The 14,466-nt window shown below is 42.6% G+C and overlaps 1 protein-coding gene across 5 annotated transcripts in view; it reads right to left on the reverse strand.

The window, feature by feature from the left end:
- Positions 1-14,466, reverse strand: part of GALNT13 (polypeptide N-acetylgalactosaminyltransferase 13) — a 200,901-nt gene that overhangs the window by 63,685 nt on the left and 122,750 nt on the right. For all 5 annotated transcript variants that reach the window (XM_075609370.1, XM_075609369.1, XM_075609368.1 and 2 more), the window contains exon 7: positions 277-416. In XM_075609370.1, the coding sequence (XP_075465485.1) occupies positions 277-416 (140 nt within the window). The remainder of the gene's footprint in view (positions 1-276; positions 417-14,466) is intronic.

Below are 14,466 nucleotides of genomic sequence, written 5' to 3' on the forward strand. Positions count from 1 at the left end.
ATATCACAGTAACATTTCTTTATAACATATTTGTAATTTTACTTTATTTTTCTCATTTGAGTGCTGGGTACCCCCCCATTTCTTGTTCTATATTGTCCTTTGGGAGGGAATATGGTCCCTCCCGGTTCCCGTGCACCATAGTCTTATTTAACTCCTGTATATTCTTAGAGTGCTGTTTAAACCATATACTTTCGGCATTGGTTATACTATACAGTAATATTCAAAGCAATTTGTATAAGATGCAACATTAGAGTAAACAAAGCATATAAATCATACCTCACCAAGTGAATAATAACGTCTTGGAATCTGGGAGTCCGGATAGATGCTTTCTAGGTACCAAGAAAATGGTTTACACTTTAATTTTTCTCTAAGTGCTTTTCTGTCTGATACATCACCATAATCCACCTTGACAACACCTGAAATGTTAAAGGAATCCAATAAAACTATTGTTATAGCATGCTCCCTGTTATAATGTGTCAGTCTTTCCTATAGCAGTTCAAAGAATGCAGTATGAATTATTGATATAAACAATACAATTTTGATTTTGTGTACATTTTTGACATGTAGATTTTGCTGTCCACCCGAGATTCCTACAGTTCATTTGAAGAAAGGTATATTGCAGGTGGTGTTTGCCTTTTGAATTTCCGAAGACCAGAATCAAATTTTAATTGAATGTTGTGTAACACCTTTGCTGTCAGAAATGTAACCTAGTAGAGTACTACTCAGCTTATATTTATTTACATAGCCAAAGGTTTTCCAAATTCCATGTTTCCTTACCCCTTGCCTCTCTGGGAAATTATTATTTTTGGCATCCTTACAAGAGCTTCATTCTTGGAGTCTACTGAGACATTGATCTTCCTACAGCGATTTTGCTAAGGCTGCAGTCCCAGTAACTGCCACAGCGCACGCCGAGGCGTGCGCTGTGCGTATAAGTACCGCCCCTCAATGGGACTGGGCCCAGTACTCACCTTCCCGTTGAAGGTGCAGCTGCGCCGTACTGCAAGGTTTTTTTAAACTCAAGAAAATTAAGTTTAGTCCTTGCGAAGGAGGCGTGGCCACGACCCCGCCGGCGGTTCATCCAATGAGGGCGAACCAGCCGCGTGACATCATGGCCACGCCCCCGCAAACGCCCCGACCACGCCCCCTCCCGTCGCAAGCTCCCTCTCTCCTGAAGACCGCAGATCGCGGTTAGCGCTGTGCACGCGCCACCCCCCCTCCCGCCAGGAGCATGTGTCACAGTGATGACTGGGACCGCAGCCTTAGAGGTCAAACGCTTACTTTCACCTGCTTATCCTTACTTCTCTTTGGCCTCTATTCATTATGAGATGTGGGATACTACATGATCAGTGATGTACTGTAGTCACGGCCATACTATTTATTGGAAGGGATTGCATTGTTAACTGTGTGTAGCCAGGTACCCCCTGGGCTACTAATCTGCCCTACCTAATACGTTAGCCCTGGTACTAGCGCAGGCAGTGTTAGGGTTAAAGCCATGCTCTTTGCTGCTGCAGTAAACAACTCCCTTGAGTGACGGGGGGGGGGGGCTAAGGCCTGGGTATTGCCCTATCAGGGGCTCAGATCTAGTACCCTCCCCTGGTTACAAAACGGGCTGTATCTTAAATTTTGTTCTGTCTGTGCAGAGTTGGAAGTGTGGAGCCAAGACTCTGGTTCACCTTCCTTCCCCTCCCTCAGGGGAGTGGGTTCAGCTACCCCATACTCCACCAGGTAGTATGGGAGTCAAGGATAGACCTTTGGGGCCTTAAGCCCTGGGAGATGAGTCCAGGGACCAAAGCAAAGAGTATGATGATATGTATGTTGTGTACTTGCTGCAATAAAGAACTGTTATTTGTTTTATGCTCTTGCCTGAGGCTGCAGTTTCTTCAGGGAGGGAGTGAGTGTTTTCCACAGGGGACAGCACCTATTCCTATAGGCCCTGTGGGAATGGAGGCGCTGCAACAATGAGTGAAAAGCTGTGAAGATCCCTAAAAGCCTGTCCTGATTATCCCCACTACCACCGGTGGATGCTCAAACCTCCTGTGAGCCATACAGGTAGCACAATCATCAGGTAACCACAGGAAATCTTCTTTAGGGTGGGGGAACATGGGTTACATATGCATTAGCAAACCTCTCACGTTATTGGATAAGGTCATCATCTAATATGCCATGGGGGGTGCTATCCCCCATGTAGTGGACAAATAACCACCTTTAGGGACACAGTCACAGACATTCCCCAGTGTTGGAACTTATCTTTAAAGAAGGATCAGAACATTCTAGGCCAAATGCTATTTTGTGGTCTCTTTAAGAGCAGCTGTTGAAACGTCATTGTAGGTACACTCATTTGAATATAAATGGGAGTAGTATTGTATTAAGTATTTCATTGTATTTGTATCTAGAACTACTGTAATATAAAGGCATTTCCAAAATGCAGACATAATCACTGTCCCTTCTAAGTGTATAGTTCAAGGATTTGACTTTGGCATCCTAATCCATATGTCTTTGTTCTTTTTAATCTCTTTTGAAGTTTTATTCTTTTAGGTCCTTCCATTTATCTCTGGAAAGACAAAAGAAGAATGGAGATTAGTCAATTTCAATTGACAAGCCTGTGCTTTCAGTAAACCTCTGTCCTTTTGATGGTACAGTATCTACATTTACCAGGGTATTAAAATAAGGTAGAATTCCACTAATATTAACAGATTGTTTGGTGTTCAGGACCCACACTCTCTGTGTATTAGCATTAAATTGCCCTTTTCCTATCAAAACTCCCCAAAAGGAAAAGGAAATTTAAAAGCCAATGTATGATCATTCCCAGAATAGTTGGCAGAACGTAAGGGTCCAAAAATTATAATAAACATGGTGCTGGAATATTTTCATGATTCCATTATGTTTCACATGTGAACAGCAGCAATGGAGGGGAGAAAATTATATATATATAACCAAAAGAAAGAAGTGCCAGCTCCATAGCATAATACTGTAAAAGTAGGAGGAATCTTTATTCAAGCAGAGAGTGGTCACCAGGACCTATACTCACATAGTGGGTAAAAACACAATCATTTGAGACAATCTGTAAACAGCAGCGTATCAGCGCAGATAGATGTAGCAGGCAGGTGGCCAGGACCAATAGGTAACGAAGTAAATAGTCAATAGGGGAGGACAGTCCACAGTGTACCTCTTGATGTAGTGGTGAAGATTGCACAACAGCGTAACTCCCACCAACTTTCTCAAGGAAAGTGACTGATCGTGACGAAACGCGTTGGCGTGTGACGTCAGCACGCGGTGACGCGCATACGGCAGGCGGAGCCAGGCCAGGCTTGAAGTTCACTGTGTTACTATCTGGAGGCTTTGCATGTTCACAGTTACCTCTTCTCCCATTCCTCGTGGTGCCGCCATTGCTGCGAAGCACCTCGATTCACAGCAGCTTCTCTTTCTACCTGTTGCTGCTGAGAACCCAGTGTGGACATTTTTATATCACCACAGGAGGACACTATATTACATACTCTACAAGTTGGTGGGAGTTACGCTGTGGTGCAATCTTCACCACTACATCAAGAGGTACACTGTGGACTGTCCTCCCCTATTGACTATTTACTTCATTACCGAATTTGTCCTGGCCACCTGCCTGCTACATCTATCTGCGCTGACCCGCTGCTGTTTACAGATTGTTTCAAATGATTGTGTTTGTACCCACTAAGTGAGTATAGGTCCTGGTGACCACTCTCTGCTTGAATAAAGATTCCTCCTACTTTTACAGTATTATGCTATGGAGCTGGCGCTTCTTTCTTTTTGTTTTTTGTAGATATCCGTGATCTGGCGAGATCATATCAAGAAGCTTTGCCTCCCCATACAGACTGGTTCCTGATTTGGACTCTTCATTTTTTTTATTTCACTTGTTTGGTTCTATTATATTTAATACATCTATAATAATTTTTGGTGTTGCACTATTTATTTAGATTTTCTTAAAATAATTATCATTGATTTATTATTTATGCACATGTTTATCAACACCTGGTTCCACTACACATTTTAGCGCAACTCTTTGTTTGTGTTAGTATATATATATATATATGTATATATATATATATATATATATACACACACTCGTTTAAAACCTATAGGTAAAACTGTATGTCCTTCACAGATCTCTATAATGGGGCTATCCTATTGTCATTTATCAGGACCCTAGATAACAATGTACTGTATAATGAGTTTTTACATTTTAGTTTTCTCTTCACATTAAATATGAATGCTCCCCTACACTTTTGTTTACATCATTATACAGTTTGAACAACACATCTGAAACGCCACCAAAATACACTTGTAAAATATTCTTATTTAGATTATGATAGGTAAAACGAAGGATGAACAAATTAAGTGTGCGTCTGTAACAGGCCAGGCCTGTTACCAACAGAGCTGTTGGGTGCCGGCCAGGTAGTGGTTAATCCCTGTCTGCAGGATGGCAGGGCTACTAAGGGCTGTAATATACAGCATGCGGCCGTGCGTTCCTATGCGAACGCGCGTGCACGTGCCGCATGCTTTTCCTGTATATAGTGCCAGGAGCAGCAGGTAATGTATGTGTGTATGTATGTGTGAGTATGTGTGTGCATGGGTTGTGTGAGTGAAAGTAAGTCCTAGATAAGATTTTTTAAAGAACAAAAACTTTAATAAATACTTTTTTTTTTACTTCTGTAATTGTTTACACACACACACACACACACACACACACATTTGAGCGCAGGCAGCGGCGCGAAAAGATGAATTTCCTCATCTTCGCCGCTGTCTGTCGCCTCCCCTCTCCCTGCCTTGCGCGCACTCGGCCCTTCTATAGAAAGGCTGACTAACGTCAGCCAACTAAAAATCCGCGCGCACAGTGTAGCACGCGCCCAGCACTATAGAACATGCCTAATGAGTCCACCTGAGTTTAGCAAGGGTTTAAAAGGCAGGAAAGGGAAGCAAGCGTTTGTCTCCCTCCCCTGGCATGTGTACAGACCACATGTACGTGTCTTGCTACCAAGGGACACAAGGGCATGCAGAAGAGAGATGGGCAAAAAAATTGTGGATTTTGACTGGCCTCGGATCGGACAGTTCCTTTGGTGCGTAGATTTCCGCGAATCATTCTCAAAAAGTGCGATTTGTCATTTCCGGATTTTTTTTTATCCATGACAATCCAATCCGTGGATTCTGCAATCCGCTGGTGCATCACGCGGATTGCTGAATCTGCGGATATGATTGTTAATATCTGCCAGCGGATTGTATCCAATGGCGGTTTTTGATTAATCTGCACAGATTGAAACTGGAATAAATCATATTGTAAAACATACAGGACACATGCAAGCTCATATTGATGTGGTTATTTTGGGGGTTCAATATGAGCTTGCAGGTGTCCTGTATGTTTTACAAATCTTGTTCAGCTGGTCTTAGCTGATTGGAAGGTGGCTCTTCCTATCTTGTTGAAGCTCACCCCCTCCCACATTTAAATGGTTAAAAGCTCACTCCATAGCATCTCCCACTCTCAGGGGAACTTGCTTGCTTGCAGTATGATTGTGACAAATCTAATACAGAGTGCTTTTCCTGGTAATGTACAGGTTAATAAAAGCTTCAATCAGAATTAGCAACTAATTTTGACCGATTTATTATAAATCATTCTTCCTGGTAATGCACAGGTTATTAAGAATTTATATTAGTGTTAGGGACCCTTGAGATGTGGTCTGCCGTGTAGTGGCTCAGGGGCTTACAACACTTTGGCCAAAATGTTAAACTAAAAGACCATTTTATTTAATAGATATCTATAGATATATATTTAGGCACTGTACCATGTATAGGTTTCACTGGATGTGCACTGAGCTCTGTCTGTGTTTCATGTTCTGTCTTTGGTTTTAAAAATAAATCATATAGTACATTTATTTCCGAAAAGCAGTCACCTGGTTTAAACCTCTACACACATCTACAGCATCATTACCCAGAATCCTTGCTGAGAGCAGATTTAGGGAACCCGCAGAAGACATACAAATGTTCTCAGAGGATTCTTATATCTTGTACAGTGGATGGTACAGTATTTGTCACTTTCCTACGTGTATACAAATTTGTGTATCATAACTACTGCCAGCTTCACAATTCAAATTCAGTAACCATACTCAAACATGCATCTAACTATTAACGTTGATTTTGAATGATCTTACCTACAGTATTATATATCTCCATAGGGTTAAACTGCAATCTTTTTCACTTTGTAATTGTTTGCACATGCACTTTGTTATATTAATATTTATTAGTGCACCATTTAAACCTTTTTAGTGATTTAATATTGTTTAATAACATATCACTCTAATACACTCTGTATAGGAGCGCCTATGCACCACTTTTGGTCACAGTCACTATTATATAGTTAAACATATAAGTGGTATATATGTGCAGGCAAAACCTATGGTGTATATATATTTATTGGTAGCCTCCTGTGTATTTATTTTTATGTCATTACTAAAACCTGTGTCTGCAGTCTGACCTGTATGACAATAACAGTAGGATGAAGCAGGTTCAACCTCTGGGGTATGTAAAAGACATGCAAGCCCATTCATGTATTTCTACTTAAAATACTATAGTTGTATATATAGTTATAATTAAATATTAAAAAAAACTTTAAAATGTCATATATATCTATAAATATAAAATAACATTATGCTCCCATGTCATTTCAAGTACAAACAACTCCGGGAAATTACTTTTGCATACAGCACCACTGTTATTGTCTGTTAACTTAAATTGAATTTGCTCACTAAATATTTAGAGTTTTTTCAAACCATTGACAAGGGAAGATGAACTGAAATTGCTTTCAATCCCACATGCCCAAAAGAAAAACCCCTTAGCAACTAAATCAGCTTATTGGCAGTGTATCACATACATAATTAAAACTCAGCGGGAGGTGGAACCTGTAAATTAACCATACCAATCAATGTAAAATACACTCCTTCAAATTTTCTCATTTAGTTTGTGTACGGACAATATGTATAAAGAGACTTCTTGGGTTTTGATGTAACAGTGATACTTACAGAGGCATGACATGTAACATTAGGCCTCGATACATTTTTGTGATGCACCTATTTTGCTGCATGTATATCAGTGAAATTTGAGGAGTGGGTATAGAAGGTATTACCCAATATATATATATTATTTTCTAAGCATCAAACAATTGTGCCGAGTCTCATTTGATATTTGCTCCTCCTACTAATGATTTCCATCACATGATGCACACTTTATTAAGAAACACTATGTAAAGGACCCTGGTAGTCCCCGGATTGTATTCCCTGAGGAAGTTAAGATTTCTGAAACGCGTAGGGCTTTATATTACAGCACAGCGTCCAAACATACATTGAGTGAGGCGCATCGACATTAGAGGCACAAGCTTCAATGTCGCACCGAGACCATGATTGATGGAGACACCGACTGGAGGGCAGGGAGTGGAGAACAGCACTGCCTCGGAGAACAAGGAGAATCTAATCAGCAGCAGCATATTAATCACACAGAGCTCCTGGAGAACTGCAGATATCAGCACAGGACGCCAGCTGTGCGTAGAATAACTGCCCAGGACTACTGGATGTGGAGATGCCCTATCATAACATCAGATTGATGTGTATGTACGGTATATCTTTATTTACATAGTGTCATCCATATACAGTACATAGCGCTTCAGAGCAGTAATATGTGCAACACATAATAGGAATAAGCGCTTCGGACATAAAAGTAACATTAGGAAAAGGGGTCCCTGCCCCGAAGAGCTTACAATCTATTGTGATAAGCTTTTGAAAGAATTTACTTGTGTGAATGCCCATTTGGCTTTTTTGTTTTTATTTATCTGGTTACATTAAATATATTACACTATTGGATGCTTTTTCACTCTGTGCTTCATTGCAGTATATATATATGGATAGATAGATGGATGTAGAGGTATCTGTACCGTGTTTGCCGAGCTTAATAATCAAAAACGAATAGATGATACCGTTCTGTGGCTAACGAAATGCTTTTATTTGTGCGAGCTTTCGAGATACACTGATCTCTTCTGCCGGCGATGTTACAATGGATAAAGCAAAAAAAGGGCTTAACTTAAAACAGTCCACCCTGGAATGTATCTGACTGAAGCCTATCCCCACCACCCCATGCAGTATGTGATTTATGACTTAAGATTTTAAATGGTCCCTGAATGTTACTGATGTAAGAGTGTGTGTATGCATGTGTGTGTGCGTATGTGTGTAAATATAAATTTATAAAGTGCCCACAGTGTATACAGCGCTTTACAAAAGGTGTGTGTGGGAGTGTATTCCAATGGTATGGGTAGGTGCTTGACAAAAAATCTGGGTGACTAACTGGATTGGTAACTGAATGACTGGGTGACTGAATGACTGGGTGGGTGGGTGACTGACTGGGTGGGTGACTGACTGGGTGAGTGACTGACTGAGTGGGTGAATGATTGAATGACTGGGTGGGTGAATGATTGACTGACTGGGTGGGTAACTGGGTGGGTGACTGTATTCATTGGGAAGGGGCCATTCATTGGGAAAGGTGATCAAGATGTTGCAGCCTACTTCAGGGGTCCTGCAGATGCGTACAGCGCCAGGTGAGCCAGTGCACGCGCACGGCGCCGGGCAAACCTTCACACTACAGGCTTTTCATCTTGCGGGGGGCCATGGGAGGTTGTCAGGCATCCCCCTTCGGATCTGCAGAGTGGCAGCAGGCACTGCATCCCGCAGAGAGAGCCAGGGCCGCAGACAGATTTCGCAGGGCCCAGGACTAGAGTTGGGTCCGACCCGGCGGTATTGTGAGCCCTCCCCCATTTCACACCTCACAAGCCCCCTCTTTTTCCCCACTCTCTACCCATGAATTTCTCTCCCCTCTGTCTCACTCACTCTCCCTCCCTCCCGCCTCGGATGTATTTCTCTCCCCCCCTGCATCTCACTCTTACTCCCTCCCCCCCCTCTCTCCTCTTACTTGCCCCCTCCTCTCACTCGCCCCCACCTTCCGTAAATTACCCCACTCTCACACAATCCCCCCACAAAATACATATCAAAAAAACCCACACCCCTACATACATATAACCCCACGCCACAATACATAATAAAAATACCCCGCCCCACCAATACATATTAAAAATGCCCCCGCCACTACATATTAAAAAGTCCCCGCCACCCCAATACATATTAAAAAGACCCCCGCTGCCCCAATACTTTTTTTAAAAGACCCCAAATGCCCAATACATTTTAAAAAGACTCCTGCTGCCCCAATACATTTTAAAAAGACCTCCGATGCCCCAATACATTTTAAAAAGACCTCCCCCGCCCCAATACATTTTAAAAAGAACCCCACTCCCAATACATATAAAAAATACACCCACCCCCAGTACATATTTGTAAGGAATCCGCTCCGCGGTTTACGGTTTGCCTCACCTTGCAGACCGGTGCGGTTCTGGAGCACCTCTCCTGATGTTTGTTGCAGGCTGGATTCACTAACCAAAGCAATACACACTCCCTCTGGTATCTACTGCAGCTGTGCAATCTATCACTGCAATCCAGCCTTGGATTCACTCATTGGAGCAGTACCTTCACACCCCCTCCGGGGATTGGCCCGCTGGCCTTTAAGTACTGTCTTCCCACAATGCTCCCTGCCGAGCATAGTCCTAACTGGATGTCACTACTGTTTTGCCACAAGCCCTCGCTTGTTCTCCTATGCTGATACCAGGTTCCGCCCTGCGTCCTTCAGCTTCCTTCAAGCCGCTTGTTCTCCTATGCTGATACCAGGTTCCGCCCTGCGTCCTTCAGCTCCCTTCAAGCCCGCTTGTTCTCCTATGCTGATACGGAGGTTCCGTCCTGCGTCCTTCAGCTTCCTGTTCTCCTGTGCTGAAGCAGAGGTTTCGTCCCTGCGTCCTTCAGCCTCCTGGATTTCTGCACTGAATCGGAGGTTTCCCTGTGTATCTACAGCTTCCTGGTTCCTGGGGCCTACTCTTTCCCTAATCTAGAGAGGTCGTGTCCTGGTTCCTGCACTGTTACAGAGGATTCCCCAGCCCGCTCAGGACTCTTGCGCTTTAGCACTGGTGCACCCGTGCAGCACAGCGGTGTGCTACTCTGGTCTGCCTACCATCTCCTGTGACCAGTACCATGGGCCATGGTCGTCGCTCGCGCAGAGGCCAACCCCGCGCTCCTAAGCTGAAGCGGGGCTCTCCTGACTACCTGTTGCCGAACTCTTGCCTGAACAATGTTTATCCTGATGTCTGCTGTCCTGACCCTGGCTTGTACAACGACGACGCTGTCTTCTCCTTCCCTGATCCTGCTACGTATGACAACGAACTGCGCAATCCGGATCAGCCTGCGCGGTCTCAGGTCGGTGCTTTTACAACCCTACCTCAGCCACGCGGTCCGACCCTGGTTTGTGACGAGCAGAACCCTGACAATATTAAACAAAAAACAGACTTACCGAAGACATGTTTGGGGACCTGCAGCACCACTACCAGGTGGAAGCAGAGGAGCCTGCTGGCTGCTGCTGACGGCCCACGGAGGACTTATTTCTGGGAAGGTAGGATGGGGGGGCTGTGGATGCCCCCACAGGAGCCTGCTGCAGATGGCCCGCAGAGGACTCATGCTGGGAAGGTGGAGGGGGGCCTGACGCTGCTTGTGCGGCGCGCGCTGCCTCCTTACCACGTGACATCGTAGCGTACCGTTGGCATGGTAACGTGGCATCATTTGACGCTGCGTGGCCATTTTAAGTGCAGTTGGAGGAGTCAGAGAAGGAGGACAATGCCGCCGCACCATCTCGCCGAAACACCTTGCCAGGGGGTAAAATGCAGTCGCCCCGGGCGACCTCATTTGTCAACTACTGTATATATATAAATATATATAACCAAAATACCTGCAAGAAGAAGCTACATACTCAGCGAAATGTACGTCGGGGTAGTTCTGTTTTTAGGTTTGCTGAGGTGCCCCCCATCCGACTGTACTGCTCCCTGAAAACACAGGGACTTGCGTGTTTACAATCGGCCGTTGAATCCGCTACGAGAAGAGATGATCCGCCATGCTTCAATCATTGCCTGCTGCACTCAGACAGGTGGATTGTTATGCTGCTGCAAGTCATTGAAGTTGACTTATCCTTCTGGACTTTTCAACCATCGAGAATCCGGATAAGTATTTGATTTATTCGGCCAATACTGTGTGGAATTTCACAGACTATGAAGGAACTCTCACTCTCTGTTTTATAGGGCTTGTTATACACTCACTCAATCTTGTGTCTCCCCTCTATATATCTTCCTATGGGTATAAGATTAACACTGGTTATATTGTATTTTTGTGATGTGTATTACCAGGGGATGTCCGGTTTAGCATAGAGCCTCCTACACCGGCCAGTGTCTATAGGGGGTAGGGTGAATTATATTTTCACCTGAAACACTCAGTTAGTAGAGTTACAAATCAATGGATTAGTTTAGTGATTCACTTTTCTATGTACATTGGTTATATCCTTAGGTACATTGTTTCTTTTGCATATTGACTACATATTCTCATATTCTCAGGCAGTTAATTTTGGTATAAGGGGTTCCTCTCAGATATTTTTAACAATGTTTCTGTGTGCTTAGATATTGTTTAATAAATGTAATACTTTTGGATATGCTTAGTGCTTATTTTGAGGCATCTGTTTGTTTCTTGTTTAGATAGATAGATAGATAGATAGATAGATAGATAGATAGATAGATAGATAGATAGATAGTCCCAAAAAAAGAAATCAAGAAACAGCACTCAGTGATAAGGTGCAAAAAACCTTTATTAGGAATAGATGGCACATGCAATCCAACGTTTCGATCCAGAGAGGCCCTTCTTCAGAGAGGTGCAACAGGACAAGAGCGGTGGCAGATATTTATACCTAAAAAAAACCCAGTGTAGTCAATCAGAAGAAACCAATGAACTAATCAGGGAACCACAAGACAGCACATCACAAGGGATCCCCAGTGACGGACGGCGGCCATTTTGAACAGCTGTGATCAGTCCACTCGTAGTACTCTGCGCATGAGTGTGCGAGGAGAAGTCATTCCTGCTACTCTAGTGGGAGGCGTCCTTCGTTGCTATGTAACCAGGTCCTGGCATCTAATCACCATTGGAGACAACTGGAGGCAAGCCTGCACATGCGCGTGCATAGCATTATATATATATAAAACATATTTCCCTACCTTAAACCAGACCAACAAATCAAATACATTTTATATTTAATATCCTGTTGTGTTACACAAGGATGCAGTACACTTGGCATCTTTGGTGCCTACTTATAGCAGCAATTTACTGTTTATCTGCCCACCTGTAACAATAAATATTTGCAAACAGTCAGTGGTTGAACTTTTTGCCAATTTAACAAGAGAGTAACTGGATATGAATGGAATATTATTATTATTAATAAAGATATTTTGGATAACAAGTGCATCCAGCAGAAAATTAGGTGGTTCCTGCTCAAACAAAACCAGGCTTTTATACACCATATAAATAAGTGCAAAAGGTGAATCAAATACTGCTTTTTACAATGAACATCCAGTAGATGGAACTATTTCATCATTTATTGTAAAGAAGCATTTTGTGTTTGTGGTTGAACATAGAAAATGACAGTGCTTTGCTCAAAAATATTGTTGATTACTTTTATTTTGGAACCTTTGACACTCCTGATCCCCCTACCTTTAGCCTTGTTTTCGATGTCATTTTCTATTCCTGAGAAACCAAACATAAAAGAATCATTATCCATATAATGGGTGAAATTTGTCACAGGTATGGGCATATAAACAAAAAAAGTCAAGACATAGGAAACATTTGCATGCTAGCTATGTAACCCCCCTTTGGGATTACTATTTTTACTTAAAAGGTTTAAGGGCCTTAAAGGGTTAACACTATGTGCTTATAAAGTGTAACACCCCTCTCCCATCACATGGCACAGGGTTACTAGGCCAAAATCTAGCCACGCCCAATTTCCAGAAGGTGTCTAGCCGATCACCTGGAATAGGATGACTAAGTAAAATTCAAATTCAAACCACTCCCCCTGTAGGCATGGTGACCAGTGATGTCACTAGTAGGTATAATGAGTGAAGCTAGAAGATTCTATAGTCAGATCCCTGGAGGAGTCAGAGAGGAGGGATCTCACTGTGCATAGATTAAGTCATGTTTGTGTGTAGATTATTACATAGTTGGGGAATGTACCCATTCTAGTCATAGCCATAATAAAAGGTTATTTGCTTGCCCCGAAAGAGGAGGATGCATGATACTCCATGGGGAAATAAAAGGTTCCGGAGCACCACCGTGGGATTGGCCCATATAGACCAGTTATAAATGCGAGCCCGTTCTTGGGATAAGTAGGGTACTACTTCAGTGATGGGATATATATCCCTGATGATAGGAGTATCTCTACCACGCATCCTGGTGGGAAGGAGGCAAATCCAAATGCAAGGACAGCGGATACAACGCAGATCAAGTGCTTAGGGTACCAAATTCAGAATCTCCCTAGGATAGTGGCAAGAGTTGTCTAGGGAAGAATCCCTAGTGCAACTGTATTATTTGCCCCTTATTATTGTCTGAAGAAAGATGTGCTTGCAAGTGGATCCAATTCAATGGAACAAACAAAGCTTTTGTTTGCAACAATAAAGTTCCTGGCGTCCTTCATTACCACATTCTAGCATACACGCCCAGCTAACCTGGATGCCAGCACCCTGAGAAGGTAAATAGAGATGCTGAGCAACAATGTAAATAAGACACCTTGATGTGATCAGGTAAAGAGTTGTTACTGTACATGTATGTGAATGTGATCCATCCTGAGAGGATTGTTGCTTTAACATCTGTAAACTCTCTAGTCACAAGACAGCAATTGCTGTATCATCGTGAGAGGAATACACTTTCAAGTTAATTATTTTTTAGCTAAAAAGATACTCAATTATATTCTAAAGCTGTCAAAGCTTAATATTTTATAAATGACAGCAACAATATAGAGCTAGTTATACCATAGAAGGCCTGCCAATCATTCCATCTAGATGCACACTGCAGCAATGAACCCTAGCATTAAGCATACTCTTAAAATCACACATACCCACTGACAACTTTATCTAGAATGTTCCACAGAGCATTGCAACCCTGATCACTCCAATTTAAAAAGCGTTTGGGTAAGAATAGGCTGTCCAATAAGCTCAAGACTCAAATAAATGAATATTTATAAAGCCCAATGCATTACTACTTCGATGGTGCACTATCAAGCAATAGCTATATAGCAAAAAATCCAATGAGAGAAATTTCCTCAGATATGCACTCTTCATTTATCTTTATTGTGTCAATAATGTTTACAAATATAAATCATTAAAATGGTTGCTTGCAGATGAAAATATAGTCACAATGAAGTCACACCTAGGACAGTCAATGGGGGGATGGGGAGGGCAGTGTTGTATTTATTTGGGGATGGGGGTTGTGTAGTATTTGTATT

Source organism: Ascaphus truei, chromosome 7 (assembly GCF_040206685.1).
Source record: "Ascaphus truei isolate aAscTru1 chromosome 7, aAscTru1.hap1, whole genome shotgun sequence".
Classification (NCBI taxonomy): Eukaryota; Metazoa; Chordata; class Amphibia; order Anura; family Ascaphidae; genus Ascaphus; species Ascaphus truei.